Source organism: Salminus brasiliensis, chromosome 22 (genome assembly GCF_030463535.1).
Source record: "Salminus brasiliensis chromosome 22, fSalBra1.hap2, whole genome shotgun sequence".
In the NCBI taxonomy this organism is placed as follows: Eukaryota; Metazoa; Chordata; class Actinopteri; order Characiformes; family Bryconidae; genus Salminus; species Salminus brasiliensis.
The window spans coordinates 25,874,504-25,899,746 of record NC_132899.1 but is presented as its reverse complement, the minus strand read 5'-3'; the positions used below and the strand labels follow the sequence as shown (position 1 = coordinate 25,899,746).

Below are 25,243 nucleotides of genomic sequence, written 5' to 3'. Positions count from 1 at the left end.
ATGCAGTACACCTACACTTACATTTCTCCAGTCATTTATTAAGCCTTTTTTTATACTCTTTCCTTTAATTTCAGAAATACAGACCACTTGCAAAGCCTAAAATGCAGTACAGTGCTGTGAACAACATTTAAATGTTTCAGATCATCCAACTGAAGGCAACATGAGTAAGCTAGTTACACCAAATTTACCGGGTGCAGTGTCTCCACAGAATATTATTGTGGACTTATATATATGTAAGTCTTGGGGGTCAACTGTGTGTTTTTTGGAAAATGCCAGAGTCATGGTGCTGTATCTTAAGACTTTCTAGCTTGCTTTGCATTTACAGACAGGTACTAAGTAAGTGATGTCTAGATTTAACAGGTCTGACAGTAATCATGCCTGGGTGTGGCTAGTGAAATTGAAGCCAACTGTCAATTGATTGGTTTAATAGCAAAGGGGGCAAATATCATTTAAAAGCTGCATTGTGTGTTTACTCTTGTTGTCTAATAGCAGAAATTAGTTAGATGATCTGAAACATTTAAAAGTAAATGACAAAAATAGAGGAAATTGGAAAGAGCTAATTATTATTAATTTTTTTTTAATTATTTTTTTTTATTTTTATGAGGTATAGTTTTAGGCCTGAATTTAGGTCTAGGTTCAGGTCTAGGTATAACTTTAGGGGTGTGTGTACCTCCAAACAGGTCTGGGTTGCTGTTCAGGTTAATTTAGTGAAAAATTAAATTGACACGCTTGGTCCAATTGTAGTGGATCAGCTAAAATGTGTTTTGTGTCCAAAGTTTAGAAGCACAATAAACAATTTTAGTTAAAGAAACCTCCTTATGTTCTGATATTATGTGATTGTTCTTCATAAAAATAAAGCAAAATGTAGACTTCAAAACGTTAGCTGATGTTGCTATGTTCAGTTCAGTGTACTTTTGTTTTACTAAATTAGACTTTTCTCCACACCGGTTCTTTAATACATTTCGACTGCTTTGGTTTAACTGCACATGCTGTGTAGAGAGGGCTCCCTCAAGACTGGCTGTAATGGGAAAGTATGACTCACTCCTGGAGCTCATAGATCTGTATCACTGCCTTAGTGGCAGATTTAATGGTGCAGGTCTTGGTCATCAAAGCTTCCATAGCATCTGCTTTTGTTGAACATACGTCCTGTTCTCACCATGGTAACGCAAGGGTCATGCCGTCCTCCTGTTTTCGCAGAGTAATCGTGTGACTCTGAAGATGGATGTCTCACACACCGAACATTCCCATGTCATCGGGAAAGGGGGCAACAACATCAAGAAGGTGATGGAGGACACAGGCTGCCACATCCACTTCCCCGACTCCAACCGAAACAACCAGGCCGAGAAGAGCAACCAGGTCTAATATTAAGCATTTACATTCTTCATTTAGATTAACAATTTAAAGGACAGTGGCAGGCAAAGGTTTGGGCATATTTGATGAAAAGATGAAACATTTAACAAGATGAGCTTATTTTTGTCTAGTACAATTTCAGAGTGGAAAAAAGAAAAAGGTGTGCAATCACAGTTTGGGATCTCCGATAATGTTTACTGATGTCTCAAACCTTAATTAGAGCAATACTATTAATTAAAGATAAGTTAAAAATTCCTAAAATGAACACCTTTCCAACTGTTAAACACTCAGATGGATGGATCATGCTTTGTGACTGTGTTGCAAAAGTGGCACAGGGAACATTTTAGAAGCAAACATCACAACCTAAACCTTATTGAACATCTGTGGATGAACCTTTAAAAAGAAGTGCATGCAAGATGCTTTTTAAAGAATTGTCCCTGAAGAAAAAAGAATGGCTGTTAACAGAAACATTGCAGCTCTTTTTTCTTCCTTGAATTAAAAGGTGAAGACCTCTCGAAAACTGACAATTGTGTTCTAAGAAGACATCTGTAATTGAATGTTTCTTGACTTAATGAGTAATTGAGCAATGCCACATGGCGTAGGCAGTTGATTTAGGTGGGAAGAGGCTGCTGCTTGTTGACAGGTAAATGAGAGCCAGACAGAACAGGATAAAGAATGAAGAAATGTCTGGTACCAGTTAGCCCCTTCGGACACTACTGATTACGGCTGCTGAACGTTTTATGCTCCTGGTGGTGCACTGATTTTAACGCTTGGCAGCAGAGATATTGCTTATGTAATTTCAAGGAATGTAGTATTTCTTTATCTCAACACATGTTGTACATTCAAAGCGCAACTTCAGCTAGGAATGTAAAACATCTTGATGTGTGTATCCAGCTTCGTCAAACGGCTGACGTTAGCTGTCCTGAGTTACACCCATCTCCATTTCTTTGCTAATGGAGAGTTACACGGATCAACTCAGTGCCCCAAACGTGGGGTTTCCATTTGTTTTGGGGACATTGTTTCACATTTAGCTGCAGGAGGGAAACGGCACGTGTTTGGTAATGTGACTTCTCTGTCTTCTTCTCTGTAGGTGTCCATTGCAGGCCAGCCAGGAGGGGTGGAGGCAGCCCGGGCCAGAATCAGGGTAAATAAAACGTGGACAACAATCTATACTGACAACAACTTATTACTGCCTCTTGTCTGCTGTGACCTACGCTGTCAGAGCTTACTAATGCTTTGAGCACCCAGACAGCACAATGTCCAGTTTAGGAGATCAGTGGTGGGGAGTGGAGGTTGGATGCTCTTGTTTATCCTAAGGAGATCATGAAGTGCAGAGGTGTTGAATAACCACTGGTGTAAATGTCTTGTCCCACATGATTTGTCTTTTGCAGAAAATAACTTGGTTTCAAATTTCACAAATTTAGTTTCTGAATTTTTAAAAAAGAATATACAAATTTAACTGAATAATTGACTGAATAATTTTTTTTTGTTTAAAAGTGACTAACAAAATGTATTAACAAAGTTTGCATATTTTATTGACTAAATAAAGTATTGTTATCTGTTCAAACATTGCATAATCAATGCAGTTGAATCTTGAAGCATTTTTATACCTCGGAGTTTTGTCCGATTGATATATCTATGTTTCAGCGTCTCCGTAACCATGGCAGTGTGGTGCAATTGCATTCCTCTGTGACTCAACAGGAAAAAAATGTTTCCACTTCCAAACTGATGTGGAAGTTTGAAATCCTGCCCTCTGCTGGCAATACTTTTACTGTACAGAATATTGTATTGGAACTGGCTATCCTGCTTTGGGTTGTTTCAGTAGAAGGCTGCAGTTGTGGCAAATATACTGTACAGTTAAATTTTCCAATTTAAAAAAAAAAATTTTTTTATCCTCCCACAAGTAGTTTTCAGCAAAGGTCTCAGATTATATGCAACATCTTCAAATCTGTTGGAAAAGCATACCAGGACTCTCATGAAGCTGCTTGAGAGAATGCCAAGAGTGTGCAAAACTGCATCAAGGCAAAGAGGGAACGCTACTTTAGAAAAATCTGAAACATAAAAGCCTCCAAGAGTTGGTGGCTCATAGCTTTTTACTGGTACTGAACAGCTACATTCGCGTTTCAGAGTATGAGTGGCAAAATGTTTTAAATAAAATGTGATCTTTAATGAGTTTGATGTTAATATACGATCGTGTTTTTATTCCATTGTTGACTTTACAGGCGTCTTCACACTTAAAAAAAAAAATGAGTCACTTGCAAACCTCAGTTTCACAGTAAGGTTTATGATGAGAACGTAGCCTAAATGTGTGTAACATAGTGAATAGCATGGCCCTAGTTAAAGATCAGGGTTTTTTTTATGTTCCTTTTGTTAATTTACCCCCTGACTGGGATCCTAATGGTACCGAGCTGATGTGGAGCACATGTCCCACATGAGTGCTGGTACTGTTCATCCATATCCAGCCACTCTCCAAGAGTTATCCGCCTGCCAGGCTTCTTCACACGTGCTTCTTCCTCACGGGCCACCAAGGAAAACAAGCTCCAGCAAGAGCTCCTCTCACAATTTGTGGAGAAACTGAGACCCAATTATGTGAAGGCTCTCGCATCAGAAATGCTCTCAAACCTTTGCCATTGTTTTATAAAGCAATTTGTAAGAAATAAGCTCCTTCGTGGTAGCCAGTCAGCTCGAGTGCGGCTTCCAAATCATATAAAGTATAAGCAAAGTGGTGCAGAGGAAACTTATACTCGGGGAAAAAGAAAAACAGAGAAGCTCTCTCCCCCTCTCCTTCTCTCCCTCTCTCTCTTTCTCCATCTTTCTCGCGTGACCACTGCTGCTGGAAATTCCACTCCTGACCACCCCAATCATCTCTACTTTTCCCGCTTTCCTCTCTTTCTTTGAAGGAGTGCCTCCCTTACTTTTTCTCATTTCTCATTTGACACGAATTGGACAGCATCGAGAGAGATGGAGCGCATTTCACTGACCCACTTAAGAAGAACATTTTTCTTTCTCTTTTCCTGTCGACACAAGGCCAGACTTCTGCAGTCTCTCATTAATATTAATATTCATTAACTAGGGAAAAAAAATCTTTTCTTGCCTTCGTGAGAAGAGTTCCCTTGCTGCAGCTGTCACTCTACAGCAAAAACGAACACAAAATCATGTATTGTTTTTGTGTGTCCAGCAAGTTAAACTGTTTCCTCAGCGCTTGATGCTTCAGTACGATTAAGCCATTTAAAAAAATTAGCCTTGCATTCCTCGTGGGGCAGACTTCAATACCCTGCTATGGGCCAGAATGCATTGTTCTGGCCCTTGTTCTGCAGTGTTGGCTGAGCCATTATGCCGAAAACCAAACGCATAAGCAGTTATTGATTCTTCTGGGTCAACTCCAGGTTCAGACGTCTAGTCCCAGTCTTTGCACTGTGTTAAACCATCCAAATGTGGTGTTCTAATTTAAAACGTTTATTATGAAAATCAAAAGGAGCTCATGAGGGCTACAGACATTTGGTGGGACTGATGATCGCTCCCAATGCATCAGGCTTGTGGTTGACAAGAACTTGGGTGGTGCTTCTAAAACTTGTAAGCTAAGACTCATGATTAGAATTTTTTAACTTAATTGTTTGGTCCTGATGTCCGGCTGCGTGTTTCTCCTGGGCCTGATGGAAGCCTCTCCCTGTTTTAAGGGGAGTTCCTTCCTTTACCACATCTGAAGGGGCTCAGAATGTCTTTCATTTCGGCCCCCGGTACAGAATGCAGAACATTAGCACAGGCCCTGCAGCATATGGGACTGATCAGGGGTGCTTTTTCTTTTTTTTTTAAAGGGTCTGGCTGGCCACTCTTGTTTACCATTTCAGTTTGGTAAGGCAATCTTTCCAGGGCCCACGAAGTCTCAAAATCATAGAGGAGGGTTTGTAATTCGGAGTGATGTTTTTGCTTGTGATGCGTTTGTTCAGGAACTTGTCTCTATAGAGTCCTTCATCAGGCGCGTCCCAGACCACAGGGATTCGGCAAAGAACATCAGGTTTTATGCTTTTGAATGCTTTCGCTCCGTGGCCTTGGGCCAAATGCAGTGGTTTTGGGTGTGGTTTGGGCAGTTTCTACCGATACACAGTCGGAGCAGGCCAGAGCAGTCTCGTGTACAAAATGATGGCGCCAGGTCAGTTCTCCTTTGTGCTGACCTAAAATCTTCTGTGTAGCAGGATGGAGGATTTAGCCGAATGAGCCACAATTTTAAAGGTTTTGTTCTTTTTCAGGAGCTGCTCCCCCTGGTGTTGATGTTCGAACTGCCAGTCATAGTGCAGCTGAACCCTGATCCCAGCTCTCCAGCCATCCAGCACATCTCCCAAACCTACAACATTTCTGTGGCCTTCAAACAGCGCTCCAGGCTGTATGGTGCTACAGGGGTTGTGAGAGGATCACAAAACAACGTTGCAGCTGTGAAAGTGGGTAAAAAGCAGAAAGAAATGGTTTGGAGCTATAAGCTAATGTAGCTTGCTAACAAGTAACAGAAGCTTATGCCAACGTATTAACATAATGCAGTCCTTAAAGGGTGTGCAGTTATTAAGTGCTCTTGAATCGAGTAGCTTGCGTGGACAAATGCTCTGTTTATATCTATTTTTTGGTCCAGTTTTATAATAAATAACACTGTCAGAAATGAGTAAAAAGAGTACATTTGAAAGATCTGTTAAGCTAAAAAGTGGCAGACACTTTCACCACAGACTATAAATGAACTTGGGCAAATGCCTAGCTCTCTCAGAGAATGTGCATGATCTTCTCCATTAAAACGGAAGCATTGCATGCCAGTTTTTGCAGCTCACCCAGGGAAATCCACTTGAACTCGTGTCTGCCCCCTCTGGCTATGAGTACTCTGCTGACTGTGGAGAATGTCTGCAGGCTCAGTGGACAAGGCTGCTGGCCATGTGCTTTAACACTGAGGAGGTTTGGATGGCCTGGAGCCTGCTCTGGTTCCCAGGATCTTACCCTCCCTAACCCGGCATTAAAAGGACTGGATCCAGTCCCTGCGGGCCACCAGATATGCCTGCTATGCGCTGAGAGCTGGGGTGGGAAGCCCTGTGCCAAACCACGGACCACTGCAGCCAGAGAATGGGGGACAAAGGAACCCCCCAAAAAACAGCCTTCCTTCCTTCCTCCACGTGCTACAACTGTAAAATTCCCTTAGACTTTATTTAGACTTTATTTGGGCATGCCTACATTTTTCTTAGAAATAATGTTTTAAACTTCCTTCCTCTGTACTTAGGTATGAAAAAAGTTGGAATACAAATGGAACAAAAAAGCAAACTCAAAAACACACATACACCTGTGCCCAGCAGAGGAGGGTGATAACCTTAACCACAGACTTTAACCATCCAGAAAGCTATTTGGTGGTTTGGTGTGGTTAAACCGATACGGTTGTTTTCTTTACCCATAGAGGTCAAAGTTTTTGGTGAGCTTTGGTACATGTGATTGATAGGGCTGCATCTAATGATTATTTAGGTAAATCGTTTAATATATCAACTCCATATATATGCTATTGTCAAAAAGCCTCCTGTGGTTTTCTTTTATGGTGCTTTGGTGCTTTTTGATGGTCACCTGATGTTTTGATGTTTGTTTTTTTTTTGTTTTTTTTTGTTTATGTTGTAGCGAGGCACAGCCGTTTTGCTGGAGCATTTAGCTGGGAGCCTGGCCAGCGCCATCACTGTGAGCACGCAGCTGGACATCGCGCCCCAGCATCACCTTTCCATGATGGGCCGTAACGGCAGTAACATAAAACACATCATGCAGCGCACCGGTGCTCAGGTGCACTTCCCCGACCCAAACTGCCCCCAGAAAAAATCCACCGTCTATATCCAGGGCTCCATTGACTCTGTATGCCTCGCACGCCAGTACCTCATGGTAAAGAGTTCTTTCTTTCTTTCTCTTCCTCTTTTTTTACTCTCTCTCTCTCTCAAGCGTTCCCTCTCACGTTCTCTCTATCCCTCCCTCTCTCTTGCGTTCCATGTCTCTTTCCTTTCTCTCACTTTCTCTGTGTGTACATTCCTCCCTTAAGCCATAATAGAAAGCAGCGACTCAGACTCTTAGCATGGTGGTCTTTTTCAAATCTGGGTCCCCTCTGGCCAGCTCAGGGAGATATAAAATCGAGAAGAAGACGAGTGAGGAGGTGGACAATGAAAACTGGAGTGGGGGTGGCAACAGATGGAGGAAAAAGAGAAGAACATGCATAAACACAGGATCTTCATTTAGGAACACACAAGTGGAGAATGTCCCCCCTACATTCTGTTGGAAAACAGAGTAATTACAATGTGGAGATATTTCGCCTCTCCACAGCTATGCAGATCTGCAAAGAGACGAGAGACGGGCCATTCACAGCCAAGCAGACTGACCACTGCACCGCAAAGAGCAAAAACGGGTTCATAAACATGAGCAAAATCTTAACTCGCTTAGCCAGCAGCCCAGAATAATTCACTGTCACATCTCCATTTAGATCTGTTTAGGGTTTTTTTTTAAGCATAGTGATGAGTGTCTGAGGCTCATCACGACGTAAAACTGGAATGTTTCAAGGAGACCTCGAGCTGATCAGTGTTTTTGTGGTGTGAGCATCCTGACTATTCCAGATGAGTGTTCCTGTGAAAGCTTTGATGAATCAACAAATGCTTTTGGTTAAACATTTCAGGATTAAAGTTCTGTATGTGGGTCTATACTCTAGTTTGATCAATCCATATTAGTTTCGTAGCAGTAATTACTGAATAAAAGCAGTAATTACTAAAAAAAATAAATAAATAAAATAAGGCTGCCCCTGATTTAACCGAATTAAGCACTGATTTATCAAACAAAGTGTTGCATGATAACTATAAATAATACTAGACTTCCATGAGGAGAGATGTTTTAATGAACACAGTGATGTAAAATCACTACTTTTTGTATTAATGATATTTGTATTATTTCTGTATGTTTTAATTTTGCCTTTTAATTGTAAGTTTCACAGGTGCCTAAATCAGCCATAACATTTAAAATCACAGTCATGAGGTGAGGTAAAGTTATTAACATTGATTACAATTACAATGGCACCTGTCAAGGAGTGGTATAAAATAGGCAGCAAGTGAAGTCAGTTCTTGAACTATGTGCAGGAGCGTGAGGATCTGTTGGTCTGGTCCCACAGAAGCTACTTTAGCACAAATTGTGGAATGATTTATGCTGGCTTTGTCTTGTGGAGTCCATGACTCTACAGGGGCAATGGTGGCTCAGCGGTTAGAGCTCCGGGCTATTGATGACAGGGTTGTGGGTTTGATACCAGACTCGGCAAACTGCCACTGTTGGGCCCTTGAGCAAGGCCCTTCACCCCCCAACTGCTCCCTGGGCTCTGGATTTGGCTGTCCGCTGCTCAGGGTGTGTGTGTGCTCACTGCTTTAAACCTTTAATCTTTAGAGGTCAGAGCTGCTTTGTTGGCATTAGGTTTAATGTTATGGCTGATTGGTGTATATCGTGGTACCACATCATTGTCCAGATTGTGGAAAATACCCACTGAGGAGGCGGAGGGTAGGTGAAGGCTTGTTGCTGCACAGAGCTTCCTTCTGGCCGTACCTGCTGCTGTTATTCTTTCAACATGAGAACGAGTGGTCGGATCACAGTACAATAACTGAGGCTTTGCTGCTTTAGGAATTCAGCCAAGTAGACCTTGAAGCATTTAAAAATGGAGTCACTGAGTGATTTAAACCTGTGCTGAAACTTGCTCTTTTTCCCCTCTCTTGCACTTCTTTCTGTCTGTGCATGTGTGTGTCTGTGTGGTACAGGGCTGTTTGCCGCTGGTGCTGATGTTCGATATCAAAGAGGACGTGGCCGTAGACCCACAATGTATCACATCTCTCATGGAGCAGCTGGACGTGTTCATCAGTGTCAAACCCAAACCCAAACAGCCTAGCAAGGTACACACATATTCATCTAAATACATATATTAGACAGTTCTTGAACTTGATGTGTTGGAAGTTGGGGTCTGAGCCACACAAAGGCTCAGTGATATCTAGACGACTGGGTCCTCAAAACAGCAGGTCTTGTGAGGGGTTCATGGTTTGCAGAGGTCAGTACCTACCAAAAGTGCTCCAAGGAGGGACTAGTGGTAAGCCAACCACAGGGTCATGGGTGCCCAAGGATCATTCATGTACGTGGTGAAGGCTAGGCATCTGGGTGCAGCCCATCAGAGTAAAGTAGTTGGGGAGGGGGACGTATTTTTAACTCCTATAATAACAATTGTTGTCCAGAACCTGAAAAAAGTCCCCATTGCTATGCACAGTATCATATTAACATTAAACTTTCTAGTTTAATGTTAATATGATACTGTGCATAGCAGTGGGGACTTTTTTCAACAGTTGGAGAAACGTATACCTTTTATAATATGATGCAGTCCTCGTAGGTCAGTCCTGTATTTCCTTCACATTCTTCAATTCACTTAAATCAACAATAATTGCTATACAAAGTTGTACCAACTAGCTCCAACTTATAAATCAAATCAATGAAGGTGCCTGAGGTCTTGGCCGCTTCTCAAGGTGGTATATGTAAGATTTGTGTGCGGTTTATGGTACAGGATATGTGAACTGGAAAAGCTTTCACAGTATTAATTCTCATGTCCTTGCTCATGGTCAAAGGGGGAAACAAGATCCCATGTTTGTAGCTAAATGGCACCACTGTAATCTATCAGACAGAGCATAAATCGCCATTTCTCCATTTCAGCAACTGATCTGGTGACAGCCCAATTTGAATGGCCCTTAGGTATGCTCCAAACATTTTACATTAAAAACAATATTTAATAAAATGCTAGTCCAGACACCAGACATTGTTCTTCATGTCAGTAGTTCATGGTGCTGTAAGATCTTTACCTGACTTCATCTGCCACATTCATTTTAACTGGTGAAAATCATGAATTTTAATTATTTAAGTTAGCAGCAATTTTGACAGGGAATTTCATATATTACCTTCTTCTAGCCCTTTATTGTCACTTGCTTTGGCATTATTTAGGTTTAAGGCCGGTGTATACTAAGCAAATTATACAACAGTTTGCAAAGCTAGTTAATAAATAAATTAGCTAATAAAGCTGGTAGACTAAATGTTGTTTTAAACATATGGTTTTAATATTAATAATTTTAGTTTGAATAGGTGGAAGTAAAGCAGCCATACATATCCAGTACCCAGTGGTCAGCAGAATACTACAAACGCAGGTGGAATGCTGTCAGAAATCTGTAAACACCTTACTTCACTTTTTAAATTTGAAAATGTTTGAAAATAATTTTAAATGTATTTAATTAAATAACACAAAAATAATTGGTAAAGCATGATCCAACAGACTGGAGTCTGTGATCTCCTCACTAATAAGTATAAATCAAACTGAATTTATTAAAGACAGACACTTCTCAGAAAATACAGAAAACTTTATCCAAACACATTATCCAACAGTAACACCCCTAACAGTCCTTATTTATAATCGCTTCCTTGGATGCTTAAAAGGCATGTGTGGAACAGTCCTTTTTTCAGATACTTTGAATTCGGTCCATACTTCACAAACTGAAAAACTATATGACTCGCCCACTGCCTCTGTCTTAACCAATGGACATGTATTTAAACCATTAACATTGAAAAGAGGAACTAGACAATAGTGTTCCTTATCCCTGTTGTCGTTTGCACTTTCTTTTTAATCCCTTGCCATTAGACTCTGACATTCAGTCAAAATGATACAATAAAATCAGCCTATATGCAGAAGATATATATTATATATCTCCAATATTTGTCACTCCAATACGTCCATAATCATACGTATTAAGTTTGAAAATGCCCTTAAACATACAGCACTGTCTATTAAGTATCTTGGCATTGACATCTCCCCAAATCTCCAAAATCTGTATAAACTATGTATCCTAACTACTCAAAATACCAGCCAATCTCAATCGATGGAATAAACTTCCCTCACCTATATTGGGTAAAAAATCAATAAGCTATTTCCCATGATCCCTGTCACACTCTCTTGACAATGCTGTTATAGAGTTTTACTGGAAACATTAAAAAGCCACTTCAGTTATATACCCAACTACTTTTCATTCAATGCTGGACAAGTAACACACATGAGTAATTAAGAATTTAGACAGTATCCCATTCATAGACAAAATTACCAAATCTACATGTTGAAGACAACGCAGTGAATGTCCTGACTGCTTGGTGGAAAGTTAATGAATACTCTCAGTTTCTCCCTGAACAATCCCATGTATCCATATTCTGACTGAAACTTCATCAGATAGGATTTAACCACAGTAACACATGACCACATTGTCTAGCTTTAACAGACAGTTATTTTTATGCCTGGCTGATTTGACCTCAAATTCCTGATTTCTGGTCAGGGGTCATGGACAAATTATCAGAGCCTTGGAATCCCCATCTGTCCCATTGTAGCACTACTAACATTGTTTCATTAACAATACCCAAACATATTAAACCCTTTGTATTGATGTCTTTCACCTCTGCCAGAAATATTCTACCTAATTGGAAAGATGGAACAGAGGTTGCCATGGAACACTGGCTCAACCTTGTTCCACACTCTTTTTGAAGGAACATGAAAGTATACTTTAACTATTATAAAACTTGACAATTTCTTTGTTACTCTTTGCAAATTGCAACCCTTCAACATGTTAGGTACATGTTTAGTGTATGTCTGTCTATCCTGTTTGTCTGTTTATGCAGTTTACCACTTAGGGTACCAGTTTTGAGAATGTGGGCAGTGGGAAGGAGGCATTGGGGATATATGGATGGAGCTTCACCACTACTTTATCTATATGGCTTTTTTTAAGCTATAAACCGAAATATAATAAGAACAGAAAGGAAAAAAAGAAAAGATGTTGATGTATATATTAGTGCAAGTACATACAAGTATATGTACACATGTATGTAAGGATGTATGTAACACTGGTGTATGGATGTAGATGTTTGTATGTATGCATGTATGTGTATATAAAAAAATCTGGTCACCGGAAGGAGAGGGGGTGGCCATTGGATGGATGGTTGGAACTAGCTTTTGTGTAAATCTCTTTCTCTCCTTTTCATCCAGTCTGTGATAGTGAAGAGCGTCGAAAGGAATGCTCTGAACATGTATGAAGCAAGGCGGTATCTCCTAGGTTTGGACAGCAGTGGGGTGTTTGTCTCCACGTCTTCTAGTAGTAGCAGCAGCAGCAGCAGCCCTCCAGCCGCCCCCACTCCACTCAGCTGCCCTGTGGGGCTTGATATCCTCACCTCAGCCGGCCTGGGCCTTACCAGCTTAGGTAAGTGTGACACTTCTTTCCCCTATGGTGTCTGTACTTCCTTTTTCCTTCCTTATAAAAACATGTCAATGCTTCTGAAATTGCCGGATACATAATCATTAGGGCTGCACATTTATTCATTGCAGTTATTTACTTGTATTGCAGTAATGGCTACAAATCCAGAAACCCACATCACCATAAGTAGCTTTTTAACAAATTGAAAATATGTCTAGAATTATTATGTATAGAAACAACAGTAGGGTTGTTTATATAGGGTTATGCTGGCTGTTTTGTCTAACAGAATTATGGTGCAAAAACATATTTGTTTAATGTTAAATTTTGGACATACTGTGTGGTTAATGGATCTGACGTCCACCTGACCTGTAGGTCTTCTGGGGCCAACAGCCGCCTCTCTAAGCACTCCATCAACCCCCAACTCCCTGCTCAACGCCCTCAACAGCTCAATCAGCCCGCTGCACGCTCCCTCCTCCGGAACTCCCAGCCCAACCCTTTGGTCAAACTCACTGGCCAGTCCAACCAGCACACCAGGTCAGCAGGAAACGCATACACACAATTTTCACATGTTTGGAGTAGTGATCTCTCATATTTTTCTCCTATCTCTTCTGAGTGTACAAATGCATTGAGACAATGATCCAAGTCACATTTATGTCTGTCTGAAGTGTACCAGAATAATCAAAATCTAATTGCATCTTGGTACAGTGAGATTTCATGATGCAATTGAATCATTTTTTAAAAGTCATAATAAATTTGCTATGAATGAATCCCTTATATCGATCAAGTGAACCTATGGTTATACACTCATTTGTGAAAGATGAGCTCATTAATTGTTACAATGAATCCTGTAGGATTTTCATCAGCGCTGATGATCCATCCAGCCACCCAGGCCACACTGACCAACATATTGTTGTCTGGGGTCCAGAGCTACACACACAACACACCATCTCCTCCCCCAGGCCTTGCCCCCATAGACCCGCAGGTCAATGGGGTCCCAGACTGCAGCAAGGCTGTATCTACTCTTAACGGCAAGGTGACTCACAGTGCTGTATGTCATAAGTGTACTCTGCTTTCAGTCTGAAATGTTGTCTCATACATATACATATGTATTGCCACTGACCGGAGGGGTGTATGTGTTTGTGTGCGTGTGTACAGCACCCCAGCACCATGTACAGCAGAATGTCTACTGCCTCTTTGGCTGAGAAGGTCTTGAACGCAGCTCATGGTGATAATGTCCAGGAGGCCAGCGCCCACTGTCCGTCTGAACCCCTGTCCAGCAAGTCCAGCCAAGACCAAGGTACTCTCTTAATTTGGAGCAAATAAATAATGTTATAGGTTTGAGGGTTAGTTGTAACCCTCTTTGCTGTTAAGGGTGATTAAGCTATTATTCAATTTAGAAATTAGTTTCCCCCTTGCGAAAGGCCAGTTATTTGTACTGCAGTGATAGAAGTTCTCAAACAAAAGCAGTTTTGATGGTTCATGCCTTTGGAGGAGCTCAGGGCCAAGTTTTATGAACTGTCTGATTGGCAATAACCCCCTGACCTTCTCCAGATTGAACCTGGACATTATTGACTTTGGCCAGTTCACTTTTGGATTAATACATACTTGATTCCAAATGGTTAAACCATTCCTTCCTGTATTGCTGGGAAAAAGTGGGCCAAGCATTTCCGTCCTCCTCCATTAAGAAATGTTTGAATTGGCTGGACTTCCATAAGTCAGGAGTTAGTTTTTAGTTCCTCACTAAGTGCAGAAGGCAATTAAATTGAAGGTTTTTTTACCCTCTCGTGAGCAGTGAAGCCATAATGAAGGCATTCGACCCCAGATTCCATCATGCCAAGTGTGGTCAAGCTATATAATGTTTAACCAAAGATGTATAACTGTTGGCCCACAGAAAGTGTAATGTGTGCGTGTGTGTATACCAGGCTCGGATACGTTTGTGGAGGTGGGGATGCCGCGCAGCCCTTCTCACTCGGGAAACAGCAGTGAACTGAAACAGATGCTGGCCTCCTGCAAAACAGCCTCAGGCAAGAGGCAGGCTGTGGAGTTACTGCAGGGCACCAAAAATTCCCATCTACAGTACGTATATACACACACACACACACACACACACACACACACACCAGAGAGTAGAAACAAAACCATCGAATGTAACTTAAAACAAGAACAAAATGGATTAAAATGATTGTTTTTGTAGAACCAGGGGTTTGAAACCAAACATCTGTACTACACGCACACCAGGGATTAAACACACAGCAATGAACCCAAATGAAATGCAAAAAGAGTGTTTAATTTCTATAAAATCTCAGATAGAAAATATTTTACGTTTCAGTTGTCTGAGCAGTAATCCTGTGCTTAATCAGTGACTTGATCAGTAAGGTTTTAAATTTGTAGCCCACTAATTAAGTTAGCCTTTGCTGAGCTAGCTCCACCGAGGACCAGACAGCTCAGTTTAGTGCTGAGCTACCGACACAAGTGTTGAAAGCGAAGCCGAGCGACTGGTGTTGAGAGTAACAGAACGGCAAATTCTAGCACTATCTAGCTATATTTAGACAAGTTAGCCAGCATGCTAAACACCACAGCACAGTGCATGTTCCAGTTACCTGAGGATAAAGCCGCATATCTGAGAGCACAAAGTTGAGGGGATTATCTTAAGGGTACTTTTTAGCTGTATTCAGGCTCATTTGATATCCAGGTTTGCTTGATTGTCTCAAACGATTCAGCGCGTCATTAACTCACAACTACAGTGGACCTGTTTTCAGTGTGACTTTACCAGTCCGTGAGCTCTCACAGCACCCCCACCCTGTGTCTCTTTTAAATGCACATGGAATAATCTTAAACTAAGATAGATAGACACAGAATAGAAATTGCACATCAGACACGTAGTCCTTTTGCTTTGGTTTTGGTTTTGAATTCTGTACGGTCTCTAATCCTTAAACGTTTTTTTGCACATAAACTGAGTTACTGCAGAAACCTATTTTGGCAGTAATATTTATAAGCAATTTAAGAATCTGATGAAGAGAGAACTCCAGATGTATTTTCTATATTTTAAATATTATTCAATTATCTTTTTTGCTGCCTTTGATGAATAGAACAGCTGCTGCTCACAGTTTTTGCTTTTGCTTCAGCGTTCATGTTGAAGTTTCCCCACTTGCCCACAAACAACAAGAAACATATGTCTTCACTTTATTTTCACCTTTAAAAAACACAAACACCTTTGTGTCAACAGCACATAAACGTAAACATGCACTGATAACAAATACCACTACTGAGCTAAATTCCAGATTTTTTTATTCATGTTACACACTCACACACTCACTGACACACACAATCTACAGCATCTGTTTTCAACAGTACAGACATAGAGCCAGTGCAGACTGTTTAGATACAGTATAAAAGCATGAAACACTCTTCTTCCAGCAGAATATAGCCGAATTACCTTGTTCCATTTGAGTGTATGTGGCAGATTGAGGGATTGTGTGTGTGTGTGTGTGTGTGTGTGTGTGTGTGTGTGTGTGTGTGTGTGTGTGTGTAGTTAGTGGTGAGGTGATGTGGAAAAGCACTGATGGGCGACTGGCTCAGGAAATGGCCATGACATCATCTGCTGGGTGTCCTAGCAGGTCACACAGCGCTCTCTCTTAGAAATTTGAAAGGGCTGACGTGTAATTGTTGCTTTCCAAACAGCTTTCCTGGCTAAGGGAGTAAATCACTCTGAAAGGCGGTTCTCCAGCCATGAGACTGCTAAAACAGGCATAGTCAGAGAATTGCTTTGTCTCGAGGGAATGTTCTGTACAACCCTGTTGAAATGGCTTTCAGTTGCTGCAAGCCCTCTTTCTCTGTGATAACTGCAAGCTTTTCGGTAAACTTCAAACATTTTAACTACAACATAATTACAACATAACATAATAACTACAACAAATTATTTGGCAACTTCTGTGAAAGTAATATAAAAGTTGTGTTGTCTTGGAGTGAGGGATTAAAAAGTGTTTAACTAACCTTTGTTAAGGCCCAGTTGCATATACTGTCATGCTTACAAAGGTCTGAATTAACAAAAAAACATACATTAATGGTGACAGTTCATGCACTAAAAACTGCCTTCGATGTCTTTAAACTAATCATGGTTTTGTTTTGAAGATACTTTTACAATCTAATTCTTTGGATTATGAATAAAAAAAATATTTAGATGGAAAAACAAAAAATAATCATTAGTTTCAGTAAAATAAAAATAAAAAACATTTACAAGTGCTGTAAAATCAACTCTTGTATGTCTTTAAATTATGCTAGCATGGGAATCACAATGATTGATTTAACAGCTTAGAGGCTGGTTTTACTTTGAAGTCAGGGCTGCTGTCCAATGGGTAAAAGTGGCTCTCTGTAGCAACTAAACATTGTACCACCAAGGTCTTTTCAGTACTACACAGAGTCCTGAGCATGATTGACAACCCCTGATTAAGGGGGTTAATTGTTACTTGGATATTTTTCATATTTGTTCATTTAAAAGGTTATCTCTGTCATAAACTATCACATTAAATCCTCAAATGGTAATTACTCATAACACTCTCACTCTCTTTTTCACTTTCTCATCTCTCTCTTTCTCTCTAGTTCAGATTGCTTACTCTCAGACTCTGAATCCAGTGCGTCCGAGAGTCCTGTAGCTGATAAGCGAGCACCAGGCAGTGAAAGAGCAGCTGAGAGAGCCGCCCAGCAAAACTCAGAGCGAATCCGCCTCCCTCCACAGTCCACCTTCTCAAACATGCAGGTACTTCATCTCCATCTCCTGCCTCTCATAAAACCCTTCCCTGTTCCGTCACTCTCCTCTGCCGTCCACTGCCAGGCCAGAGCAAGCAGCACATTGGCTCCTTTTGAAGCAGCAGGCTTTAGGAAATGGGCATAGGGAATGGTTCACACAGCGGAACTTCAAATCGCTTCCTGTGAGCCGTTCTGGTTGCTGGGGCGCTGCCTTTCATGTGTGTCACATGTTAAAAGTATGGCTTCTCCATGACCTCCACTCTCTCATGAGTTTATAGTCCTGTCTTTCATGTTTTTTTTTCTTGTTTTTTTTTTTTTCTTTCTCAGAACCAGTGGAAAGTGAGCGTTCGCCTGTCCACAAGTGTATAGTAAATGCTTGTGACAGAATGAGGCAATGTTTAGCTTGCACCGTTGCTGTTCTGTGAAGCAAACTGACAGGCGATATGTAGGGCAGACCTTCTCTCCACTAACCACCTAAACACTCTTTGACTCTCTTGCTCTCTTATCCTCACCAGGCTTTCGACTATGAGCAGAAGAAGTTGCTGGCAACCAAAGGTATGTGGTCCACCAGTCGAATCCCCATTAAACGTTCTATATCCTGCCCATGTAGTTTACCATCCTCAGTGAAGTGTTCCATTCATCGCCAGCATAACAAACAGCTCCGCTGGTAACAAAGTGGGGCAACCTGATATGTTTAGTCTGGGTTGCCAGCTTAGGATGGAACAGAACTACCAAGTCTTCAGAGCAGAAGATCTGGCAGGGTTCAACATATCATTACAGCCTTGGTTCGCATTAACAATAAACACTCTAATAAAGGCTCTCTTCAGTCCACGTGTTGGCAGTCACTCTTTAACACCACTAAACAGTAAACTGTGGGCTTGTGAATAAGAGAATGTATTTGGCGTGTCTGAATACTTGTCACTGCATTGTTAACACATTTGTTTTATTGTGCAAAGTAAAGAAAAGCGAATCTCAGTATTAAGTTACAAGCCTTTGCTTTTTGGCTGATTTTGAGTTATTCAAGATTTACGGCACAGTATAAGCTGGTCTATGGTTGTGTGGTTGCATATGTATTATGCTTGTTGCTTGTTTTCAGCCATGCTGAAGAAGCCGGTGGTGACTGAGGTGCGCACACCTACAAACACGTGGAGTGGCCTGGGCTTCTCCAAGTCCATGCCTGCAGAAACCATTAAAGAGTTACGGAGGGCCAACCACGTGTCCTACAAACCCACCATGTCTACTACCTATGAAGTAAGCCCAGCCACTGCATCACATGAGCTTTCTGCTGGAGTTAATCTTGGGTGCTTTAGTTCAGTCTGTGCGCAGAGAGGGTGACGTAGTTCTCCTGTTGATCTAATGTCAGTTCTTTCAAAGAATTTAGTGGGTATCTGGTGGTGATAACCTGATTTTAGGCTAGTTTGTTCATTGTGTGTTAATACAGCACCCATCTAATATGCGAAGACGCCTTGCCGTCTTTAGTTATTAACAGAGTTAATTCATCCATTATACTCTTTACCAAAGAGCAGAGTTGTGTACATTTTTAATGAACAATAGATTAGAATAGTTAAATAAAAATAAAACATAAAAGCACAAGTAAAAAAGAAAAATAATTTGCAAAATATCAGCATATTTAAAAATGCAATATTTCGTATCAGTTTTGGCCCAAAGCTATTGCTTATGTGTTTGGTATGTGTTGGGTTAGTTTGCGATGCTCAGCTTCATGTTCCTCAAAGCACCATATTTGGTATGAAGAGTAGTAATTTGACAATTTTTCAAACTATTGATAAAAATACATACTAAAAATGAACCTCAGTGAGTGACCTATGTGAGTTCCTTCAGTTTTTAAGTTTTTGCAGGGAAAATGACAAAATATAGATGGTTTTCTGTTGAATATGTTAAAAAAAACTATTTGAAATTAAAAAAAATTATTCCAAACGCTTGAATGCCTGGTAACAGCTTGAGTGTTCAGCATGTTAAAGATGTGTGTTGTTGCAGGGATCGCCGTTGTCGCTCTCCCGCTCCAACAGCAGAGAAGGTGTGGGAAGCGGCAGCGACTCAGACAACTGGAGAGAGCGGAACGGGAGCGGGCTCCCGGCACATGGTGACTTCCCAACACCAATCAGCCCCAAGAGGAAACAGAACAAGACTGGTATGTTGAACTAAGGCTCTTTAGAGAGTCACTATCATTAACATGTTTGAGCTCTGTGTTTTGTTTGGCCATGGTCCTGGAGTATCTGTGTCTAACACAACTCTAACAGCTCAGTATTATAATGAGCTGACTATCTGGATCAGGTAAAATATGCAAGGCAGAGCTACTGCAGCACTAGGGTTGTTAAAGTAGGCCTGTTCCTTTAACTAATGTTTATGGTGGTTCACTGCAGTGGAGCATTACTTGAGCAGCAGCAACTACATGGACTGCATCTCCTCTGTGACGGGGAGTAACGGCTGTAACCTCAGCACCTCCCTGAAAGGTTCAGACCTGCCGGAGCTCTTTAGCAAGTTGGGCCTGGGGAAGTACACTGACGTCTTCCAGCAACAGGAGGTAATGACAAAAAAGACATTTCTTGGAGAGAGAACTATGAAAATGTGCTGAATTCTGTCTTCCTCAATCACCTATACACCTTGAAACCTTGGAAAACACAGAATACATTTTAAGCTAGTGGAGGACAATATGGTACAAAATATCACCGCCATACCTAAAGTAGAGATGTTTATCTCTATATATTAATGTATTGTATGTTTATTTTTATTCTAATTTAAGTGAGTTTTTGAACAAATAAGCACGTACTGCCCAGTTAAATAGCTTTGTTAATCATTTCCAGATGACCAAGACCCTCGAACAATACTGTAGATTACATGTATAATTTTTCTGGAGTTTGCTAAACAGACACAAATGTTCACAGTATACCAGCTATTAAGAAGAGATAGTGAAGTGCACCATCTCCCGACAACAGGAAAAACATTTGGCAGCTGTTCCTGTTTCTGAAGAATCAGATAATTTTTTATTGGCGGTCTGTATTGGAATATTGACAATATCCACAATATACTTAAATAAACACTTATCATGAGATTGAGAAATTGAGATCATTTTATCATGTCAACCAACTTTCTGTTAGTATTTTTTCAGTCCAAGCTTAGTCACACCTCCCTTCTTACATTCCTTAGCCCATTTTTAGGGCAGTCAGCTCTCACTGGTCACAGGCTCATAAGCCGCCGTTCTGTCTTACAGATTGACCTGCAGACGTTCCTCACTCTCACCGATCAGGACCTGAAGGAGCTGGGCATCACCACATTTGGAGCACGTCGGAAAATGCTTCTAGCCATTTCAGGTGTGTCCTGTTCCATATTTCCACCCGTACCGTAATAATGACAAAAAGACAACCAGATGGTCTCAGAACAGCCTTCCATGCCTTTAATAATGCTTTTAATAATTCCTGTACTGTTTGGAATCTGGGGATTAACCATTAAGCTTGATTGAGCTGTCAGTGTTAAATTGGAGTCAGCTGCCAGCGCTCACGGCAGGTTCCACATGACTGACAGCCCATATCCCGGCAGGATAGCGAGTGAATGTGGCACAATCAGGCCTGTTCCCGCGTTGTCTTTGGCCTGGAGTGGTGTTTTTTTGTGCAGTTCAAGAATTGCAATAGAACTTGAGAGGAGTTGCTGTAAAATGTTGGCCACCCACCATCAAAATAACAACAATGGCTTCCCCTCCAGTCTAGCTAGGGTGTTCTCCAGTGATCGTGGCCCTCTTGGGAATTACGAACAGAGCCTGAGGCAGAGAGGAGTTTTCAACCCCCTTTTTCAGTTTTAATGTTGGTTGTATTTGTGAAAAGACCGTGTGTTTATGAATTCCAGGGCGCGGGAGGACAAGGCTGATTTGTTCTGAGGACAGGAAACGACTGTGGGCCGGTGTTTATTTCGCTCATTGAACATGAGGGCCAAACGCAAATCTAGTATAATCTGTGTTGATGGAATCTTGAGCTGAGAGAGGAGTGTCCTCCTTCACTTTTAGTGTCCTCAGAAAGCTAAAAAAAAAAAAAAAAAAAAAAAAGATACATTCTATGAGTTTTTTTTGTTTGTTTGTTTTTTATGTTTTTCCAAAATGTTACTTTGCAGGACAGTGCTTAAGAGTTTCTTATAATTTTGTGTTGGACATGCACCATAGTTCAAATATTTAAAATTATGTCGCTGTTTTCAGTAATATAAAGCCAATTTGGTAGCAGATGCATGTATAGGATTAGTATTTAATATGATAGCATATTATATAGCATATTATATAGAATTATATGCTATGCCTTTTCAGGTTTTGGAATAAGATGTTAATGTAAAAAATTAATACGAAATCGGTGCAGCACCAATTATGAAATGAGCATAGCAGTAATCTCCAGACTCCCCACTTCTTCAGAAATAGCGATCAGTTTGAAGCAGATAACTTGAGCTAAAGATAATTGTAAGGATATATAATTACAGGTGTCTGGTGCCGGATTATAATTATTATTATATTAAACTTTTATTATATATATATATATATATATATATATATATATATATATATATATATATATATATATATATATATATATGAATAAGTTGATAAAAACATCAAAATATATAATGTATAAGTTAAAAACTGCATACAAAGCAAACATCACTAATTAAAACCTCTGTCCTGTGTGTCAGACCTGAACAAGAATCGGAGGAAGCTCTTTGAGACACCCAACATACGCTCCTCATTCCTGGAAGGAGGAGCCAGCGGTCGCCTTCCACGGCAATTCCACACAGACATCGCCAGTGTGAGCGGACGCTGGTAAGCCCTTCAGCCATCCGCCCATTTTCAGCTGATGCATGGGGGGACAGCCTTAACTGCACAAAGCCATTCCCTACACCCCTGCCTTATAAACAGTACTGGACTAAACCCTTGCCCTCAATCAGTGCCAAAAAAAACACAAAGAATGTCTATGGAATAAAGGGTAAGTCCACAGGACTCTTGTAAATGTTGATTATTATGTACGATTTGGTACTCTATGCAGTATGGTACTCAAATGAAAATGAAGGTAGCATTGAAGGATCCATCAAGCTCCCGCACTGTCATATAAGGAGCTGTCGGAGTACTTGGTTCAAAGTTTTGATTTTTATTTATATGCTTGTTTTAGGCTTACGTCATACTAATTCTTTGCACTTTAAGAATACTACATACTTTGCCTGAGGGTCGATATTCCTCTCTGGTCTGCCCTATAAGATGTGCATGGAGCATGATAGCACTTACATGGATAATCATGATCAAAAAAGAAAAAAAAGAATGCAGGTCATCACAACTGTCTACCACCACGGTGCATTGAAACATCCACACCTACCATGATTGTTTCCTTAGCAGTTTCCTTTTCCTTTATTCAAACTGTGCTCATGAAAATGGTGCACTCACTGGTGCATCACTGATGTCCTCTGACACAGCTCAGGGACTCAATTACAGGCTCTCTGCTTCTGGCCAACAAAACATGAGCTTAAAACCAAGAACACAGGCTTCACTCACTCTCCACGTGAGTGCTGAGTGGAGCCTGGGCCAAGCTCTGATTCACCTGACCAAACTCTAAGCATTACTAATGCACAGCTTTAGTCTGCGCTCCAGCTGTTTTCCTCTCAACTACCTCCTCGTCTGCCTTTCACCACTATTTCCCACTCTTATGCAACATAACCTGAAGGCCTAACCTAAAGTTCTAAAGTTTTGTAACCACCGCGCTTCTGTTCCATCCTGTTTTCTCATCTATATATATATATATATATATATCTTTATCAGATATTTCATAATGTGGGTTCTTTACATGAGATTTCAAAGGCAAGTGTCCCAAGTTGTGAGACATGATGCACATCTGAAGCTGTGAATGTTGCCAGTCGTTCTCTTGAGAGGTTGAAACCACCAAAGTGCCTTTTTCATGCACTGTCAACTTTCCAAAAGAAAAAAAAAAGCCCTGAAGAATTTAATCTTGTCTCATGAAGGTACAGCATTTTGACATAGATGTAGCTAAACCACTCATGGAATAATCTCGCAATGCATCGCTTACTTTTTACATGTATAGTATTCTTGTATTTGCATTTAATTGTTCTGTATGTTGTATATGACCTCGTATGTGACGGAGGTACTGTTAAAATATGTATTGTGCATATTGCAGTTTTATAGTCTTATATTTTTGTCTACTAGTTCGTCATGGTAACTTCCAGACAGCAGCAAATGATCTGTAGTATATAGTATGTTTTTGTTTGTTTGTTTGTTTTTGTTTTTTATACCAAATTTGGACTGATGTACAAGTGAATGGGAGAAATGAAAACTCCCTCTTTTGTGCAGATCTCCAGTCAGTATTAACTGAAAAATTAAATCTAAATCAACTGACTATGCAAAGAGATCACTTTGCCATATTGTATATGTTTACTTAAAGCACATAAGCCAGAGTGTCAGAGCCTTGTTCCAATCAAGTTCACAGGCTGCCTAATTCCAGTAATCTTGATATTCCTGAGATACTTAGATTAGTGCTTTGGATGCCTCAAGTGCTATTTTTTATCTGTCTGATTTGTGAAAGACCAAACTGTGTAATTCATTTGTCGAATTGTTTCTTTCGCTCCTTAAGGAAACATAAGGAAAATCTTGTTATTTTGACATGGCCTTGTGACCAGGGCCAGCACCTTTTTTTTTTTTTTTTTTTTTTTTTATATATATATATTTTGGGCCAAAGTCAAATAAACAACTGCTCCACAGTGATTATGTACACTAGTGTACAGGACAGCCATGTTGGCGTGTTAGTACTGCTAATAAGGGAATATGCAAAAGCACTAATCTGTATTGTTTTGCTAAATGTTCTGTTCTCCCTGACGTACATATTGTTAAGTTGCTTAGTTGGCCAGTGCCTTGGGAATGACTCTTTTGGAATCTGTGAGTTTGACACAGACAGAATACTCCTCTGTAATGTTCTTTGATGTTGCAGTATAGATTTGTATTACCATGAACATGTGGTACTGTTGAATGTTCTTTCCAAGTTGGAGGCCTTGTTACAAAAGAATAAAACATGTAAACCTTTCTCAGCCTACGTACTTGTTTTGGGGGTATCATGTTTGTCCATATTTCTCATAGTTCCACAAGCCTTAATTTGTCTTTAAATCCTGAGATGCCGTTTTCTAGCAAGAGTCACTTTACAGTGCAAAAAAAAAACATACTGTGAAGAAAAGCACAATTTGTCAGTTACTCATCTCTCTGGAATCTTCTGCCCGTGAACCCATCCACCTCGGCACGGGTATTAATTGGCTCCTTTTACGCCGCCGTCGGGCATGTGGAAGCGGTGACGAATGCTAGTCGACGCTGACCAGAAAAGACTAGAGCTTCCCAAGGAGTAGTCCAATATCTTTCCTCAAATAAAGTTCAGCCTTTACTGAATGCTTGCTTCTAAAGTGCGTCCAAATGTCACAAAAATTACCTTCCATGGGCTTAGAGGTAGGCAGCAAAACTGTTTTTAGAAGCTAGTATGCTGGTAATGCCGAGACAACTCTCTCCAACAGTACTTTTATGAAAGAAGACTGACCTGGGATTGTGTTAGCACTCTGCGCATGTGTGAATGTTGTTAGAAATTATGGACTTCAGAGGAGGCATGATTTCTGAGAACCAAAAAAATATATACCTGTTATTTTCAGTTCATTTACATTTAATACAATCACTAGTGTTATGTAAACTCTTCCAGTGTGGCAATGTTAAGTTTTGGTTGAAAACAAAATAGGTAAAATCTTCTAACACTCGTCTAACACTAAATCCAATTTAGGCAGATTCAGCCAAGCAAGCTCTTTTTCAGGAGCTTCCCATTACATTAATGACCAGCATAATTAGA

At 40.5% G+C, this 25,243-nt stretch overlaps 1 protein-coding gene across 1 annotated transcript in view; it reads left to right on the top strand.

Moving 5' to 3' along the window:
* Positions 1-24,444, top strand: part of LOC140543916 (protein bicaudal C homolog 1-like) — a 75,044-nt gene extending 50,600 nt beyond the window's left edge. The window contains exons 5-21 of the mRNA XM_072667236.1: positions 1,198-1,356; positions 2,441-2,494; positions 5,598-5,786; positions 6,985-7,236; positions 9,132-9,263; positions 12,425-12,635; positions 13,002-13,163; positions 13,481-13,662; positions 13,785-13,926; positions 14,552-14,705; positions 17,229-17,385; positions 17,891-17,930; positions 18,472-18,626; positions 19,371-19,524; positions 19,757-19,917; positions 20,605-20,704; positions 22,059-24,444. Coding sequence (XP_072523337.1) covers positions 1,198-1,356; positions 2,441-2,494; positions 5,598-5,786; positions 6,985-7,236; positions 9,132-9,263; positions 12,425-12,635; positions 13,002-13,163; positions 13,481-13,662; positions 13,785-13,926; positions 14,552-14,705; positions 17,229-17,385; positions 17,891-17,930; positions 18,472-18,626; positions 19,371-19,524; positions 19,757-19,917; positions 20,605-20,704; positions 22,059-22,189 — 2,535 coding nt within the window. The 3' untranslated portion in view covers positions 22,190-24,444. The remainder of the gene's footprint in view (positions 1-1,197; positions 1,357-2,440; positions 2,495-5,597; positions 5,787-6,984; positions 7,237-9,131; positions 9,264-12,424; positions 12,636-13,001; positions 13,164-13,480; positions 13,663-13,784; positions 13,927-14,551; positions 14,706-17,228; positions 17,386-17,890; positions 17,931-18,471; positions 18,627-19,370; positions 19,525-19,756; positions 19,918-20,604; positions 20,705-22,058) is intronic.
* The last annotated feature ends 799 nt before the right edge of the window (positions 24,445-25,243 follow it).